A 20,152-nucleotide genomic window follows, 5' to 3' on the forward strand; every position below is an offset into this window, starting at 1 on the left:
CCATAAAGCCATTTTTTTCTCGAATGCCTTTATTTTGTCATAGGCATCAAGAAGTTAAAAAATTTCCCTGAAGGGAGAGATTTAGTTCATTTAATTTCGAAACAATGTCTGAAAGATAGGATAGTGTTGATAACCATGCTTCATCAACAAGGAGTGATGCAAAATCAGAATTACGTTCATTTACAAATAATAAAACTTCGTGCCTTAATTGAAATAACCTTGTTAGTACTTTACCCCTGAAAAGCCAGTGAATTTCAGAATGAAGCAAAAGTTGTGTATATTCATTGCCCATTTCATCACAGAGTACCGAAAATAACCTGTTATTTAATGGTCGAGCTTTAATAAAATTAACTAGCTTGACAGCGTTGTATAGCACAGTTTTAAATTCTGGTGGCATTCTTTTGGAGGCTAATGCTTCCATATGTATGAAACAATGCACCCAATTCATATCCAGAGCTACTTCTTTGATTAGAAACAACGCCACTATGCCTGCCTGCCTGCCTGTAAGAGCGTGAGCTCCATCTGAACAGAAGCCTGTACATTTTTCCACTGGATCCCTTTGTGTATTATGTAATTATTGAGAGTGTGAAATATTTCTTCTCCAGTTGTTCTGGATGACAAAGTTCTACAAAACAGAATATCATTGAATGTTGTTGCCATGCACATATCCTACGTAGCATATTAACTGCGCAACATTTATAACATCAGTAGTCTCATCTATTTGTAACGCATAATAAGGGCTCTTCTTAACTCTTTCGATTAACTGAGATTCAATGTCACCTGCCATGTTATTAATTCTGCGACCAACAGTATCATTTGAAAAAGGAATCAAATCAACATCTTTTAGTAACTTGTTGTCATACATAGTTTTTACCACATCTTTTATAGCTGGAAGTAGTAAATTTTCCCCGATAGAATTAGGTTTCCCTGATTTAACTATGCGCAAACTTAAGAGATAGGATGCTTCTAGTGCTTTGCTATTAATGGAACCCATGGCTGAAATTATATCTTTCCCATGATTTAATGTCCCTAAGCATCGTTGAAAAAATTCAATTGGCTTATTTTTCACATCACAATGTTTAGTTTCTAAATGTCGTCGGAGTTTCGCAGGTTTCATGCACTCATTCGACAACACTTCATAACACATTGAGGTTTCTGTTCACTTTCATCTCCACACCAAGTAAACCCGAATTCCAAATATGAACTGTTATATTTCCTACTGTATTTTTCTTTGAACTGCTTGTTTCTTCTACTTTAATAGTATCAGATTTACTGGCCATTACAACTCGTGTATTACAATTAGGGTTAGCATTACCTGTTTCATTTGTTCTTTTTTTCCAAGTCCAAGTTCTAAGCCACTTTTCCATTATTAAAAAAACGTTTCCGAAAAATATATAAATACTGGGGTTAACTCATGACACACTTTGTTCAAGTATCACTTAGCACTTCTGAAGATATACTGAGCCTTGGTTGAAGGAAACCTTCAATAATAAAAATCAATATACAACAAGCAATTGGTTGAAATGTGGATAACACATGTTCACTTCAAATCTGACAAAACAGCAAAGGGAAGGTGGAAGTAATAAAACTATATTGTTTTTCACTTCACTCCTCTTTTATTATTCATCATTCTGCTGCTAAATTTGTAGCTGCAGAATGATGAATAATAAAAGAGGGGTGAAGTGTAAAACAATATAGTTTTATTGCTTCCACCTTTGAACATTCTGATGCTATTTGTTGGTTTTTTATAAGGCTCTATTTGATTTCAATAAATTTTACTTATTCAATTTTAATTTGTTTTTGTTTGGATAATTTAAAAAAATTTATTTAATTAATTTAAGTCTGCCTGCGGACCACATGTCCCATCGTTGTGGACCACAGGATGAGAAACACTGCATTAGCTGATCAGAGAGGAATACCTTCCAACACATTATCAGAGTCAGCCCTATGTATTATCAAGCTGTGTGTCTGCTCTACCCTTAATTGGAAAAGATCTTAACACAGTGTTTAACAGCTCCTTGAAAATTATTATACTTTTATAAAGAAAAAAAAAGGAGAAAGGAATGCTAGGCTCCTGATCTCGGAGACTAATATAGAACTGGCTGAGTCAAACCTATTTGACATCATTTTAGCATAAACCTGAGTTAATCAATTTATATTTAATTTCCAGAGCAAGAACATAGCATCTGTTCTCCCCTCCACCCAAAAAAAAAAAAAAAAAAAAAAAAAAAACATCATATGCTATTTCCACCTCATCTTGATAAAAGTACTTATATTTTGGAATGATCCAGAGAGCTATGCCAGCAGTAAGACAGTTACTGGCGGGGTTTCCCATTCTGAGTAAGAAACCAAGAGAGACATCATCATGGTCCTCCAAGCTAGAGAATTACTACACTAGACTAATATAAATTACAAAACCACAAACTGGATAGTTCACAGTGGCATTTGATCAGAACTTAGCTTAGTGTTCATTGGGCTTGAACAATGTGTAAATTTTTGAAAAAAAATTTTCACCATATTTTTCCTAACGTGATGAAATTTCTCTGTGCCCACTATCTTAGATTTGATATCTTTCTATGCTTTTCCCTGTGCATTTATTATTGATTCAAGGTAATTAAAATTCTCCATTGTTTCTAATATTTCACCATTTATGCTTAAAGATGACCCTTAATTCTTTCATGCAAAAAATCCATTAACACATTTCCATTCTCATTTATATTATTATTATGATTCAGACCTCCATGAAGTCAAGACTCATTGTGGGAGGTCCTTCCTAGAAAACAGTATCATACCACTCCTTGAACTCATTGACCATTCGTGCTCTCACCACTATGAGGCAATGCATTTCACAGTTCAACCAGAAACCATCTTTGTTATCTGCCTTCTCTTTACCCTTTCCACAGTTAATTTATCCCCTTCAAATCCTGGGGATGAAATTTGAGAACAATAGTCCAAGCGTCGTCTGATCAGGTCTTTATACAATAACTTGTTTATCTCTGCAGGTCAGCGTCCTTGTCAGTATTACAGCAATCCTTTGGGTTACCTTCACCACCTTTGTAATATGCTCCCTGAATTTCAGTTTTCTATCAATAATCACCCCCAGATCTCTTGTCTCCCCAACTTCCTCCAGTACAGCTCCTCCAACAGAGTATGCTGCCTCCCATCAATATATCCCAAACTTCAAGACTTTACATTTTGCTGCATTAAACTGACACACCCTCCCAAATTCATTTGCCCATCTGTCCAGTTTATTCAAATCCTCTTGCAGGGCTGCCGCATCTGCACTATTACTAATAACCCTTTCTAGCTTCACATCATCTGCAAATAATGAATATTTCCTTGCAATCCACTGACAATATCATGGATATAAAGTTTAAACATTACAGGTCACAGTATTGACACTCATCACCAGGTGGCATCTGTGAGTAAGCTACCATAAACTAGTGCTCCCACATTTTATCGCTATTCCAAGAGTTTCCCATTCAAATTAAACATCAAACAGAAATCTTAACAGCAGGTACTAAGGAGCAGAAAACTCCAGCAGAACCTGTAAGTACTTTTAGTGCATTAAACCAGTTATATTTCGATCTAAAAATCGGCCACATGCAAGTGCCTGCTATGCCTACCGTGCGAAGATTGCCGACAAACCCATAAAGTGCTGCTCCTGCAAAATTGATATCAGTGATAAAAAAAAAGTATAACGTTCAAATTCTGTTGCCACTGAATACATGCTTCATGCTCAAAATTGGACAAATCGGCACACAAAATATATATCGACCTTAACCCCTATTTCTGTTCGCTGTGTCTCCTGTATGTAAAACAGCTCCTGAGCTTAGGGCAATTGAATTTAAAACCTCGGACAGCACATCACTGCTATGAATGAAACACTTTTCTCCAAAATACTAGCACTAGAAACCAAGCTCAAATCAACTGATGATCAACGCCGCAACGCAAGTTCACCCTTCCCCTTGAATGAACTCCGTGCAATAATCGCATCAACTGTGCACGACTCGATGGAGGCCAGAAACAAAAAATTCAACATCGTCGTTTTGAACTTTCCAAAAGAAAATGGAAAAGCACTAAAAGAAGATGTCATCAAATTAGCAGAAGAATGTGACATCAATCCTAAAAATATTCAGGCGCCATCATTTCAGACCATCAACAAAAGAAAGGACATAAACAAAACAAAAGAACTTTCCACACCTCGTAAGAGTGACTTGCAACAAGCACATCAAAATTAATAACAGCGATCATAAACAAGTTCAAAGACATTTGTCCACAATCATGCATACATGCTCAATCAGATTAATCATTTGCACAAAGAGAACAAGGATGCCAGCTTTGAAGACAACTTGCAGAAAAATGTCGAAATGGTGACTACAGCTGGACCATCGACTACAGGCAAGCTAAATTTGTGCAAATACCGAGTGATGCTACCATGATGCAGGCACTGCATAGGAAATATGCAAGACTGCTGGGGTGAAACATATGAATCACAAAACCCTACAATTCCACTTCACCAACATCCATGGCCTAAACTCCAACCTTAATAGTGTCCACTACCACCTGCAGTCTACCAAACCCCACCTACTCTTTCTGGTAGAAACTCAAATCTCACCTCCCTCCAGCACTATTCACCTTAACTTTCCAAACTACTCTTTAATCCTTTCGGTCCAAGGGTGGCATCTGTGCATACATCTGCTCTAACATACCTTGCCAGAGAGCACCCAACCTAGAATCGCCCAACTTTGACCTTCATTTGATGGAAATATCCCTACCCAAAAATGAGTCAAATTCTTATGCTGTCTCTATCCCTCTCCTAATGCAACCAACCACTCTGAGCTCTTCAATTTCCTCTTGTTAAAAATTGTCTTTCTCCATTCCCACTTTCCCAACAGCAAAATCATTCTCCTAGGAGATTTTAATGTCCACAACACCAACTGACTTTCCTTCTCCAGCTGTACAAATCTTACAGGCAGAGATGCTGAAACATTCGCCATCATCAGTGACCTACCACAACTAGTTCATATGTTAACCAGAATACCTGATAACCCAAACCACTCTCCAAATACCCTAGACCTCTTCCTGACCAATGACCCTTCCAAGTACACTGTGAATGTAGAAAGCCTGCTAGGCAATTCTGACCACAACCTAGTGCTCATCTCCTCCCCCATGCAACAAGCTTACACAGCCACTCCCATTGAAGAGTAGTTTGGCATTATAACAGTGCCTGGGACAGCCTCCGCAACTTCTATGCCTCATTCCCATTTGTAGACTATTACTTCCAAGCCAAACATATGCATCGAACTCATAACCAATGTCATAATCCTCACTGGCATGGAATCATACATTCCCCACAGTACTCTGACCTGACATTCTCTAACAAAAGGTGCACTAAGGCTGTACAAATGGAAAACCAAACATACCATTACGGGCTCAAATCAAGAACCCCCATCCTCCTTTAGAGCTTATACCCAAGCCCGAAATGAATGCAAAAAATAATAAAATAAAAATAAATGCTTCCAAACCAGAGTTTGAAAGAGCAAAAAGCAGAAAATTAGCAGCCTGTCCAAATGGCAGCTGAACCTTTTGGTCCCTCGCCAAAGCAATCGGTCGTAACTTCTGCCCAACACTATTCCCACCTCTATCCTACCAAGATCATCACCTACAGAAAAGGCCAATCTCCTGTCCTCACACTTTGCTTCCAGTGCACTCATAATTGGCAATGGCGAATGTCCCCAACCATTCCCGATGCCCAACATACAATGCCCACTACTATATCCTTTTGCCAGAAAGAGATTAGCAAAATACTGTCCAAATTAGACAAAAAAAAAAAAAGTCTCCCGGCACTGATGGCATTCCTACAATTGTCCTGAAGGTTTGCACACCAGAACTGTCTCCTGTCTTATGTCACTTATATATACTGTCTTACTCCACTGGTATCTATCCCACAGCCTGGAAATTGGCTTATATTCAACCATTCCCAAGAAGGGCGACAAGTCACTGCCATCTAACTACCGCCCCTTCTCGCTCACCTCAGCCCTGTCTAAAGTAATGGAAAGAATCATCAATTCCTAACTCCTGCGTTACCTCAAAGCTACCTGTCTAATAAATGACCACAAGTATGGATTCTGTCTCTGCCGATCAACAGGAGATCTGCTCGCATATGTCACCCATCTCTGGACAAATGCCATGGAGAAGTTTGCCGAATCTCAAGCATTTACACTTGACCGGGTCTGGCACAAGGGCTTACTAAACAAGCTGCCATCATTAGGTCTATCTCTCAAGGATTGCCAGCTTTCTGTCTGGATGCACACTGTGTGGTGGTGGTGGTGGTGGTTGGCTCCTTATCCTCTTGCCATTCAATACTGGGGTTCCTCATGGTTTTGTCCTCTCTTGAACCCTCTTCCTACTATATATATCAATGACCTGCTTCACCTTTCCTCCAACCCAATACACAGTTTTGCAGATGACAGCACATTGCACTCCTCACTTTTAATAAACCTTACTCCACACAGCTCACCTCACCCTACAGAACAGCAACCACCGCTGCCTTCAATTCAGACCTCCAAGCCATCCTCCAATGGGGTTCAGATAACCTAGTCAATTTCAATGCAAATAAAACCCAGTACAGTCTCATTTCTCATAAAAAAAAAAGAATCATTTTCTCCCGGTATTACTTTTTGACAACACCCAAATATCCAGACAATCTGAGATGTCTCTTCTTGGAATTACCCTGACATCAAGCCTCTCCTGGCATAAACACATAACAACCATTACATCCTCAGCTTCTAAAAAACTAGGATTTCTCTTTCACTCAAGACGTTACTTCACCCCTGAACAGCTGTTAAACCTTATACAAATTGCAAATCCACCAACCATCGAATACTGCTCCCACATATGGGGTGGAGTCCCCAATAGCTCCCTCAAAATGCTTGACTCAATACAGAGGAGAGCAATCACTTATTAATGACCCATCTCTTACCAACTCACTCCCCCCACTTACACACAGGCGATTGGTCTCTGTACTATGTGTCTCCTACAAATATTTTCATGGAAAATGTTCATCCGAAATAGCATCAATAATTCCCCCACTTAGTACTAAGCTCGTTGGAACACGGGCAGCTGTTGCTCAACATCCCTACACAGTGCTGCTTGAAACCCACAGAACAAGTCTCTTCTCCTCCTCCTTCATTCTTGCAACTGCTATGCTATGGAACAGTCCTCCTTGGTGTGTTCCCTAAGGAATACAATATACAATCATTCAAATCCAATGTGAACAAGTACCTTCTTTCCCAACCCATACACGGCACTAATGTACTATAAGTTGATCTACCACCTCTCGTTTATGGGCTCAACATTAAAAAAAAAAATTGAGTTCTATGGGATCCCTCTTGTAACCTTCTGTCTCCTTAAAATTGTCCCACCATACACAACTCTCTGATACCTATCAGATAGCCAATTCTGAATCCATTTGACTAACCTGACATCTAAACCCATGTTCTGCAACTTAAATATCAGCATATCATGTGACAACCTGTCAAATGTCTTGCAAAATCCAAAAAAATGGCAGAATATGCTTTTCCCTCATCAACCACTCTTGTTACATTATTATAAAAGGAATTCATATTATTAAAGCAAGAGCACCCCTTAACAAATCTATGTTGACTCTCACAGATAATGCCTCATCTGCCCAATGCTGTATATGGTCCCTTACTAATTTCTCCAAGATCTTAACTACTGATGAAACACAAACTGGTCTATAATTAGACACTTCCAGTCTGCTACTGTCCTTATGCAATGGCACTATCTTACCTTCCTTTCTTCCTTTGATTCCTTGGGTACCCTTTCCTGTATTAAGACATTCATTGAAAAGCCATGCCAAGGGAGCTGTCAGTTCTTTAGCACATTCTCTCAAAACCCATGCCGAAATTCCATCCAGTCCCACAGCTTTATTGACATCAGAGTGCTTGGCATTTGAAACGCACACTCCTCGTGTACCTTTAAACCTCGAACCTGTCCTGTCTCTCTAGTATTAAAACTTACTTCTCCATGATGAAATCCTCCAATAAAGTGTTCATTGAACAACTCCACTATGTCCTCTGCATCAGTCACTCTATCCCCATTTTTATCCCACAATGTCATTTTTCCACAATCATTTCTCCTCCTATTGGCTACATAGCTAAAAATTTCCCTAGGATTTTCTTTGGATCTTAGGGCCAATCTCTTCTCATATTCCAGTTTTGCCTTCCTTACCATACTAGTCACTCTCCTGGCCTGTGTCTTATATTCTTCATACATCTGGTCTCTACCCCTCTCTTTGTATCTCTTCCATAATCTCTTTTTCACCTGCAGTTTCTGTTTGATATTTTTTGTCATCCACTTTTCACCAAATTGTGTCCTCTTCTTCATTTGTGGAATACAACTTACTATTTCTGCTAACAAATATTCCTTTACAATTTCCCAAGCACTAATGATATCTCGTCCTTCCAATTCCTCCCTCCATGGAACTGCCCCAAGTTGATATCTAAGGCTATTATAATCACCTGCCTTATAATTCCATGTATATTTCCTTCTCTTTGATATTCCTGCATGTCTATTCATCTTCCAAGTCAAAACCACATAGTCACTCTCTCTCCAACTTGAGGAAGATTTGTTGACATCAAGGTTATTTATTTCCTCAAATACCTCCTGCTCATTTACGATTAAACCATCCTCTCGTATGTTCTCTTAAGTTCCTCATGATTCCACTCTGATCAGGATGAAACCACCCTTATAAATTTATCACTGAATACCTCAACAATGTCTTCTGTAGCAGTAACCATTCCACCATTTTTATCCATTCTTCCTTCTACTTACCACATATCTAAAAAACACTAGGGTTTTTCTTCACTTGATTTGCCAATTTCTCTCATACTGCACTTTTGTTTTCCTCACTGAGTCACTCTCCTGGCTTGTTCTTTATTCTTTACATGGAGCTGATTATTACCATTATTCATCTGTACTTCCTCCAAAGTACCTTCTTTTTTCAGATTTCGTGCTTAAGTCTCTCATTCGTCCATTTTACACTTACCTTATTCAGCCTTTTGGCTTTCAGAATACATTCACACATTGATGCTGTTATGTATTTCCTTGTCAGTTCCCATGCAGCATATATTTACTTACCACTCAACTCCTCATTCCATGTTAGTGCTCCAAGCTGTCTCCTAAGCTTGACATAATCACCAGCCTTATAATTCCACATATATCCTTTCCTCACAAAAGTTTGCATATGACTAGCCACAACCCAGGTGATCACTTCATAATCACCTATCCTATTCTATCCCAATGGCTTTAACAGGCCTTTAAGGCCCACAACCTTCCAAGCATGCTTGGATTTCGTAACCGAAATACGAGGATAGAATGGTCACTCCTATGCCTCAAGGTATTCTTGGCTGTATCCCTGTGTGTTCAAGGGTCTGGTTTGCCTGCTTGCGGGATGAAAAACACCAGATAAACTGGCGAAAAAAACCCTACTGCCCGCGCCCAAGACCGGCTAACTTGGCTATGGCTGAGGAAGATCCTTCAGCTCTTCACGTCTCCGACGGGAATCGAACCTAGGACACTCCTTCCCCAGGCATATGGTTGCGAAGCGCAAAGCCACTAGACTAACTGCGCGGACACTTCATAATCACCAACTGGAGAAAATTGAAAAATCCCTCTCACAATTACATCCTCTGAAATGATCAGATCTAGAACTCTCAATCCTAACATACCCTCCTTTACATGCTGCCTGAGATAGTTTCTCTCAAGAACTGAAGAAATTCATTTTCCTTATTTCCAAGTGCTATCTCTTCATTCCAATCTATACTGCCATAACTAAAATCATCCATAATATTTACCCTTTCTTTGTTCACTAATCCAAGTTGTTTATACATTTCTTCATCACCACCCTCCACATCACCTGCCTATAGCAACTTCCAACTAAATATGGTGTCATCTTCCACGTTACATCACACTGCCTGATAACCAGTGCCACTATTTCCCTCTTTCATGTCTACCTTATGTATACTTAATTCCTCCACTATCATCAGCAGCATTCCCCCCTCCCCTTCTTGCCCTTTCTATCCTTGTGAAAAATACTGTATTCTTCCGTTTCTTATTCCCGTTACTATATCTTCATTCCACCATGTTTTACTTATTCCAATGATTTTGGGGTGAATAAACTCAATCACTGAAACCATTTCATCTCTCTTGGTTCTGATACTTCTGTCATTTGTAAACAAACACAGCAGTTCATTTTTATGTCTGTCCTATCCAAGCCACTGATTCATTATGATTTTTCCACCACACCTGCCCTTTCCCAATCACCTTTATCACCACTTACCACATATATCTGCTCAGTCTCAACTTCACCCACATTGCAATATACTCCATCTCCATACACACATTCGCTACTTTCTCCATCCACTCTCCCTATGCCATGTCTCCCTTCTAGCATTTGTAAACAAACACAGCAGTACATTTTTATGTCTAATAACCAGTCCTATCCAAGCCACTGATTCATCATGATTTCTCCACCACACCTGCTCTTGCCCAATCATCTTTATCACCATTTACCACATATATCTGCTCAGTCTCAGCTTCATCCACATTGCAATATACTCCATCTCCATACACACATTCACTACTTTCACCATCCACTCTCCCTGTTCATCTTGCATTCCTGTTCTCTCTCCTTCTCTCACACTGCAATCATTTCCACTACCAAGCACTTCTGTCTCTTCAATACCACTCTTCTAATCTTTCATTTCATCTCTTACTTTTGGATCTCTTGCATGTAGTACATACTGTACTTCCATCTAGCAACGCTTTCTCCAGTACACTCACTCCAAAGCCTTTTAAATGCAACCCATCACACCTGTATAATTCAATTCTTCTCTCAAACACATGCCATTCATCCATAAACTGTACTCCCTTCTCACACAGCTCGGCTAGCATATGATTCATGATTCCAGCTCTACATCTCAACTCATCATTGTCGTTCTCGGCAACTTACTGACACCCTTTCCCCCTTTACTGTTTTCCTTCACTCTCCTTAATAACATTCTTATATTTGTCCTGACATTTTCCTAATGTCTACTTAAATCTTATGTCCCCACAACAACCACTAAATATCTCGTTTCCTTCTCATGTCCAAAGCATGAATTATCTTGCTGATCCTCTCTCTCCTGGATAGCAGACCTTATGGAATCTCCTAACGCTGTTATCCTAGAGTCATTTATCACCTCTTTTACCCTTTTTTTCTTTCATTCTATTCTTTTGTATGCTTTCATTAGTTTCCACCAAACGTCTCATATCACTCTGCATATTCTTCATTTAATTTTTCATTTTCAACAACTGTTTCATCAAATCTTGCATTCTAACTATTTCACTCTCTGTCACTCTTGTAGCCTCGTAATCTCTTGTTCTGCCATGCGGTACTTCAGTTTCCTCATTCATACTTTCTTTTCCTTCCTTATCACTAACTTTTGATAACTTTCTCTTTTATATCCGTGCATTCTTTTACTCCCTCAATTTCACTTTCTTTCATTTACACCAACTTTTATCTTTTCGGTCTGTTTCACATTCATTGCCTCATGTCTAAATAATGTATTGCACTTCCTGTAAATCAAATCCATACTTTCCCTCGTCTCCATCCATTCTCTCTCCGCAAACGCATCCCTTACACTCTGGCATGCATACATATTACACTCATGACATTGAATCAATTTTAAAAGTCTCTCTTTAAATATACTGGTGAATTTCTTTGAAAATATTTTAATAGAATGTTAGCAAGTGTAACAGTTACCCATTTTTATGCCATTTTAAAGGAAATTGGAAGAATGATTGTTGCCAGTTCAATAGAAGTATTTTAAGGAGATGTTTGGTGTACTGCTGTTTGAAATGTGGGAATATTATTCCACAGTTGGAAAATTTGTGATTTACATAATGTTAGTATAGGCTGAAAAGACTAAGAATACTATGCATTTGTGCTAGGGTAGTCAAGAGGGTGTGAGTCAGCCTGAAAAGAGGAATTCCAGTCTTGTGTGGGAAACTGGTTATTGTGAGGGGGAAGTGACGAGGTCTTTCCTGTGAGAAATAAAACAGAAGTGTGTTTTTGGTAGCATTGGAGTTTGTCCAGGCTAACCTTGATCCATTGAAGATCAGCAAAGAGATGGGTGTTGAAGGCATATTGTGTGGAAAATCTTGATGCTTAGAATGATTTTTGTTCTACAAGGTTTGTTAAATGAAGAGGTTGATATCAATTATGGTTATCTCCTGAAAAATTAAATGTTTCTGGAGACATAATATGGGAGTTTGACTTCATCTGTGTTCCTGATGAGATCTGCTGTGAACTGAATGACCAAGGAATGATACTCATAAGGAGAATGCTCATACTTAGAGATAATGTATGCACCAGGTACTTACAGTATCTGGTTATCTTGACGGTAACAATATCATTGTTACCTTCCACTCACCAAAACCACCATCTGTCAAAGCTAGTTTATCTCAGCTGCCCATTAAGGTTTATAACCCAAATCCTTTGTGTAGCTTTAAATATCAAAAGTATGCTTGTTCTTAAATTGCCTGTCATGTCTCAGCCTGTGCCTGATGTGGCAGTAAAGATCATGAGAACAAAGACTATAAAGTAGAACATTGAAATATCCTAATAGTGAGGGAAACTGCCCAGCATACACCTGAGCATTATAAAGCTGGGGAGAACAAAAAGGAGAACCAAAAAATAAAGACTGAACAGTGCATCACTGATCGGGAGGCAAAGAGGCATTACACCACAAAGCAACTATACCATCTGGTAAACCCTGTTACACCGAGAAGGCAACTGTGTAACATGATTGACATGCATGTTAACAGTAGGGATGTTAACATGCATGTCAATCATGTCTTCTCATAATGACAACATCCCAAAATGGTATGATTTGCTTGTTTTTTCTCTAGAGTACATAAAAGAGAAAAACCGATATAGGCTCACTGCTGAGGATATGCCAGAAATAGCCCCGTGGAATGTGTACCACAAAGATATGCATCAGACCCTTTAATAGATAGCCCATAAACATATAGCATGGATTCCTTCATTACCCACAAGAAAATAAAACAATTAATAAATCTAGTCCCTAAAGGGAGACCAATTTGACATTTTGGATATTTATTCTTCCTAATAAAGGAGAAATGTGCTCCCAAAAGAGAAAATCCTGCTAATGAAGAAGAAATGAAAACATTTTATTATATAAATTTATTATATTTTTTATATAAATTATATAAAGGATAGTGACTCCCCATCGACCTGCCCACAGGAGAGTCACTATCCTTATGGGTAACCATATCCCTTCTAGCAATCCTACTTAATACAAAGATCTCTTAACAGTATGCTCTACAACTCTCAGGATGATCTTAATGGTCTCATTATTATTATTATTACATGATCTCTCCAGGGAGGGCACCTGCTCTACAGCTCTGTCTCCACCACTCAGTCCATCAACTACAACAAACTGCAACTACCATCATCATCCACTAATGTCATCTACTACCCACCACCACTAGTATTTTCACAGACAATCGCAAACATCCATGCCCCCAGCCTTTTGTCTGGAGAGTGGATATGCTAACCACTCGGCCAACCAGGCCAGCAATATGGGAAATTTAAATGGACACTGTGGGAATAGTGCCTGAATTAACTTCAGAGGAAGAGTTGTTGAGTATATGCTTAACAATAACTTGAACTGTCATCAACTTAACTGTGTGCTCACCATCCCTTTCCCACTCTTTAAATGTGAAACTGATGCCAACTTGTTTCAATGTGGTTTATATCCCCATAATATGCATTTTTCTGATTGATGGTCATGTTCTACATCACAAATGTCACAATAGAAATCAAGAAAGTTGACTGGCTCATCTTGTCCTCCCCAGCAGAGTTTGATTCTGTTATGGTCAACTCCTCTCCTCAGTAATTGCACAGCAGCTGAGGAAGCTCTAAAGAAAGCTTGGAATACCTTTTACGAATACCCCCCCCCCACACACACACACAACAACAACAACAAACCTCATTGCTTTCAAATATTAGTGTTCTTTGATGGAAAAAGCATGCAACACTACTTGAAGATGTGGATTATTGAAAGACTTGTACAAGTTTAATCTCAGAGGGGGAATCTCCCTCTCTTCATCAAGAACTTTGTATACAATGGAATCTTCGAAGTCAGAGTAGGAACGACTGTCATCCAAGAGGAGGAAGTCCCACAAGGTTCAGTTTTACTGTCACACTTAGAAAAACAGCTGCAGCTACTGACTGTCTTTCAAAATGGGCTCTTGCAGATGAGTTTGTATTTTCACACAGAAGATAGTTTTTTGCATGTTTGCCAGACATCTTCATCCTGACCCATGACTCAGACCAGGTTAAACTTTAATCCCAGTTGTACCAGAAGCCAGGTTCTTGAGACTGATGTTTAACCATAATTGCTTCCTCCCTGACATATGCCAGTTGCGAGAGACGTGCTGTAAAGTGCTGAACATCCATCACACCATCATTTTTCCACCTTGTGGTGTGTTGACAGCAGGGTCTGGTTTCAAGTTGCTGCTTCCCCTAAGCTGTAACGTTTAAGAGGCACCTATCTACTGTTACATTTTACATTATCTATATGAAGGCAGGTTGAAGATTACCCAGAAGAAAATGGAAAATCATTACTCTGTATTACCATTCTAGATAGAAAGTGCAATATTTCGATCAGAGCTCAGACCTGAGAGACATTATAGTAGCCATTAAAATATCCAGTTGGCACTGAGCAGGTCATATTGCAAGAAGTAACACTCAAAAATGAACAAAAAAGTTTATCAGAATAGTATCCTAGAGATGAAATAGAACTACAAGAAGACCAAAAAGATGGTGGGAGGATGAGATTCAAGAGATGGCAGGAACTCAGTGGCATTGAAAGGCTAAAGATAGGTATGAATGGAGCACTTTGTGGGAGGTCTTTGTCTATCAGTGGACAGAAAATAGCTGATGATGATGACACCAAGGCAGTGGCCCTTGTAATAAGCCAGACAAGCCCTAAACTTATCTAGCTTATTCATAAATCCAGCCCTAGATAACAGATGTTCTTCATTTGCATTTGTACCTGGAGGCACTGATTACATCAAAAATTTGATTGTGTTTCAAGACTATGCCTCTGCCAGAGACACTACCATTTAATGGTTGGGTGTTGTCCACCATCAAGCCATAAGAACTACAGTTGGAGCATTTTGAACTTCATCGATCTTAGTCTCTTATGCAAAAGAACCACCTTTGTTCCTTAGCCATCAACAACTGTCTGTTATATACTGTGAAAACCAAATACCACATGATCCAACATTTCTTTAGTCCACTACAGGAGAATCTGCACAACACTCATCAGACTGCCACATGATGACCCTTTTGTCTATGAACAAAAGCTCTCTTATAAGATATTGGGGTAGACAACATATCATACATACCACCATGCTGCTTTTCTTTCTGCAATTTATCCAAACATTCCATACCGCCTGTTGTGCACCAGCAGCTCTTTCAAGCACATAGAAGGGAATATAGTGATTTTGTATCTGTCTGTGCAGGTGGTTCAAAATCAGAACTAGTTGAATCCTTTGCTGTCTTCCTGACAGAATATATGCTTAGATCCTAATGGAATGTGACAACTTTCACTGATTTCTCAAATCCAAGATGTCCTCTCTCGGTTATGGCTCCACCCTGTGAGTCACTTGTTCATAATGGAGGGGGACCTCCTAGTGATGGATGCATTGGCCCTTTTTTCTTCTTCTTTTTCTTTTCTTCCCATATTCTTTGCTCTACTTCTAAGTCTTTTTTACTATTCTTTCTTCCAGACCATTATCACTGGGATCCAACACTCTGCCACTGTGTTTGCCATGTGGTGCAACCCATGGACATCCAGAAAGGGGTCCCTGGTAGTCCTGCACTAATTTGGTCTCTGCTTTGGCAAAACTGATGGTCCTGGATGACCTAACAGGTAGGCTGTGGGATTTCCTGCAAGGGTCACCAGTGTTGCAGTATGTCTCTCTCTGACATTCCACTTCTGAGCACAGTCATTGCTTGCTAGTCAGTGGGCATCCATGTGTGGCTCTGTGGTAGATGGGAATGTATATGGCTCAATTCCTATTGGCTATTCAGTCCACTTAAAGGAAACATATGAGGACATTAAAAAGGTTCTGAAGTTATTAAAATATACAGACCATAACTGGATCATCTGTGTGGATCTTAAAATGTTGAACTTTTTACTTGGCTTTCAAAGAGGATATACAAAGTTTCCGTGTTTTCTATGCTTCTGGGATAGTCGAGCTAGAAACCAACACTGGAGTCAGAAACATTGGCCTCTTAGAATATCCTTAAATGTTGGAGAACAGAATGTTATAAATCAACCTTTAATCGACAGAGAAAAAATCATTTTTCCACTTCTACACATCAAACTAGGTCTTATGAAGCAGTATGTTAAAGCTTTAGATTTACAAGTTGACTGTTTCCAATACATATGTGAAAAATTTCCATGACTTAGTTATGAAAAAATTAAAGCCGGTGTATTTGATGGACCACAAATTAGAACTTTAAAGAGAGACCCAAATTTCATCAACTCTATGAACGAAATTGAGAAAGAGGCCTGGACTTCATTTATGATGGTTGCGAATAATTTTCTTGGAAACAAAAAAGCGTGCAATTACAAAGATCTAGTGGAAACAATGCTTGAAAATTTCCAGCGCCTAGGTTGCAACATGAGCATAAAGCTTCATTTCCTATACAGTCATCTTGATAGATTTCCGGAGAATTTAGGTGCTGTAAGCGATTAACTAGGCGAAAGATTTCATCAAGACTTAAAAACTATGGAAGATCGGTACCAAGGAAGATGGGATTCTCACATGATGGCCGACTACTGTTGGAGTATTCAAAGGGATTGCCAAAACAGAACACACAGCAGAAATTGCTACAAACAAAAATTTATTCCCTGAAACTCGTGTAAGTAAAATTGTTATTTTTTTATAAATATTCTTGTAATTTTTAATGAATATTGTTAAGTAGTTATGTATTTAATTATTGGCCTCTCTCACATTCAAAGCGCCAGTATGTGCTGTTGCAGGTTCTTACGCATTTATTCGTTTACTAACAAGCGAGAGCAGTGAGTGCTCCGATTCTGATCTGCGCACCGCTTTGAATAATAGGCTATATCTTCGGAAATTTTTCGAATTTCTTGATAAAAAGTTAGGAACAGATTTTTAAAAGTACATACTTTCAGAAAATAATATTAAAAAATCGATTTTTTTGATCCTCTAAATAGTACTGCCTCCTTAAAACTATCAAAAACTTACAAATTAGCAAAAAGAAAATGCCATAGAGGAAAATCCTGACGTGCTAGAGAAAAATTGATTTGATATTTGAAATCAGCGCACCAAAATTAGTAAAAAAACAAATGTCAGATCATAATCAGCAAAAATTGTGTTGGACTGTGTTATTATTATTACATGACACCTTCAGGGAGTCTAAAGACTCATTGAGGGAGGACACCTACTCTACATCTCTCTGTCTCTACTAATTACAACTAACCGCACCTACACGCTATCTACCACTTGCCACGACCACTAGTATTTCCACAGACAATCACAAACATCCATGCCCATGGCGGGATTTGAACCCACAGCCTTTTGGCTGGAAAGCGGATATGCTAACCGTTTGGCCAACCAGGATCCCCAGCCACATCAGAATTTAGGGAAATGAGACTGCAGATGAAGCTACTAGATCAGCTCATACTTTCTTCACATACTGTTTGACAACCATATACAGACTACAGACAGTTTATAAGATCAAAGCCAATTGCTGAATGACAGTCATCATGACAGGAAGCATTGGCATTCTAGTTCAATGCAGAAAGCGTCTTCTCTTTCCGCATTGTTCTTGCTAGGCTCTGCATAGGTTACAGTCATCTTGCACATTCTTATTTACTGAGGGCTGATGATCCCCATGTGTAAAAAATGTAATACTAATCTTACTATTTGTCAGTTTGGTGGAGTGCCAGCACCTTAAACGAGAAAGGAATGAAATTTTTACCTATCAACCCAAGCCATATACACTCAGGCAGATGTTATCAGACTCAGACAGATTGCATGATTTTTTTAACCTTCCACAAAGAATTAATTTGTACAAACACATTTGACTTTAATTTTGTTTATATGTAGATACTACATTGCTTAACTTAATTTTTGTATATGCATATTATTTACTTATTTCTCTTTGACTATTTATGTACTGCTGTAACCTTTGGTGCAATTTTATTTATATTAGATACTGCATTGTTTAACTTCACATTTGTACATGCACATTATTTACTGGTTTATATTTGACTATTATGCACTGTTGTAGGTAGCTTCTGACCTTGTGTAATGTAGATACTGCATTGCTTGGCTTGGTTTTTGTATTCATATTGTTTACTAGTGGTCTTTGTCTTTGACTATGTACTGCTATAGCTTTTGACCTTGTGTATTGCTGTAACTTTTGCCATAATTTTGTTTATATGTAGATACTGCATTGTTAATTTTTGTGCATGTATATTGCTTACTAATTTCTGTTTGAAATTAGTAAGCAATACGGAAGCATTCAACAGTTTTAATTCTACCTGTTTGACTTCCATATAGTGTTATTTTCTCATTAACACTATTTACATTTTTCTTGTCACAAGAAGTAACTGAAGTTCTGAAATTGACTTCAAAATTTCATCCTCTGTCTTTTTGAAACAACTAACATGTTATCAGTTATTCCCTTTTCTAATTCATGTTTGTTTTTCAAAATTGCTTATTATTATTTCATTATTTCAATAGCCACGCCGTTAGAACTAGCATAAGAATGAACTCTGGATTTACATAGCATAGAAAAACTTGATTCATCAACTACATTCACAGATTTAGCTATGTTTGGACACAAACTCTGAATAAATGATTCTTCTCTTTTGAGTACGTTCAAGAGCTCTTTTAATACCGGTAATCTCTTGTTTGTATTAAAAGAAATCTTTTTAATTCAGGCTTCAATCCATTTCAGAAATTAGTAAAATGAGTTCTTTTCAAAAATTCCATCCTAATCATCTTCTTTCAATTTATAGACTAAAAGCATGTTTCAGCATCTGAAAGACCATACTTTCATTCTCTTCCGAGGATTTGTTATCTCTTCGAAGCCCTTTTAGGTTTTATATTTTATTACTTCTTTTGGTACCCTTCCTTCCTCCATTTGTTGTACATGTTGTTCTCTCCAGTTCTTTAGGTGTTCTTTTATTTTATCATTTATTACCTCTATTTGTAATTCCTTCCTTATTTTATATTTTGTATTCTATGCATTTTGTGAAGAATGTATAGAATCATAATCATCAGTTTTATAATCATATAATAGGTGAGTTAACTTATCATGAAATTGAGAAACTGATTCTTTTTGCATCTGTATACATGGTTGCATACTCCAAAGATTTGGGTCAAGTTTTCTTGCCTTTTGGAAATTCCTCAATCAACCTGCATATATAAGTTGTGTAATCTGAAGGTAATCTTAACCTATTGGAATTCTGGTCAAAATGTTTAGCTTCTCTTCAAGTCTGGACTTGAAAAGCATCTCCATAGTGAGTGAATGAGTTTATGGTTGAAGAAGTTCATAGCATAGTTAGAGCTTTGTTGTTGATGGTGAGGACCTCCCAGATACCCAGAGATCTTGTGATGATAATAACATAAACATGCTTTGGGGGAAGGGGTGGGCACTTAGGAATTTGTGATGATGATAAAAAAATAAAATTTTAAAAAAATGTTTGTGGATGAAAAAACATTATTTTTATGATAGATGATATCTCAACATGGCCAGTTTAGAACATGATTTAATGCAACTGGAAAATATGAAGTCTGATATTGTAAATGGAATAAATGCTGCAAAAGCAATAGCTGCTGACATCTCCAGGATGGAAAAGAGTAAGTTTATTTTTAATCTTTTCATATAATGAATTACAGAACTTCCTTTCTGATCAGAATGGTCATTAAAAACATAATCTGCATTTGCACACCTTTTTTGAGAGTGAGAAATGAAAAGATTTTATCTTACTGCTCTCATCTTGCTTTC

At 38.2% G+C, this 20,152-nt stretch overlaps 1 protein-coding gene across 2 annotated transcripts in view; it reads left to right on the top strand.

The window, feature by feature from the left end:
* Positions 1 to 20,152, top strand: part of LOC150094725 (E3 SUMO-protein ligase NSE2-like) — a 114,078-nt gene that overhangs the window by 6,574 nt on the left and 87,352 nt on the right. For both annotated transcript variants that reach the window (XM_090411448.1, XM_090411447.1), the window contains exon 2: positions 19,880 to 20,004. In XM_090411448.1, coding sequence (XP_090267574.1) covers positions 19,893 to 20,004 — 112 coding nt within the window. In that variant the 5' untranslated portion in view covers positions 19,880 to 19,892. The remainder of the gene's footprint in view (positions 1 to 19,879; positions 20,005 to 20,152) is intronic.

The sequence above is a fragment of the Typopeltis vanoorti genome, chromosome 21, assembly GCF_054136105.1.
Source record: "Typopeltis vanoorti isolate ZY-2024b chromosome 21, IOZ_Tvanoo_1.0, whole genome shotgun sequence".
In the NCBI taxonomy this organism is placed as follows: domain Eukaryota; kingdom Metazoa; phylum Arthropoda; class Arachnida; order Uropygi; family Thelyphonidae; genus Typopeltis; species Typopeltis vanoorti.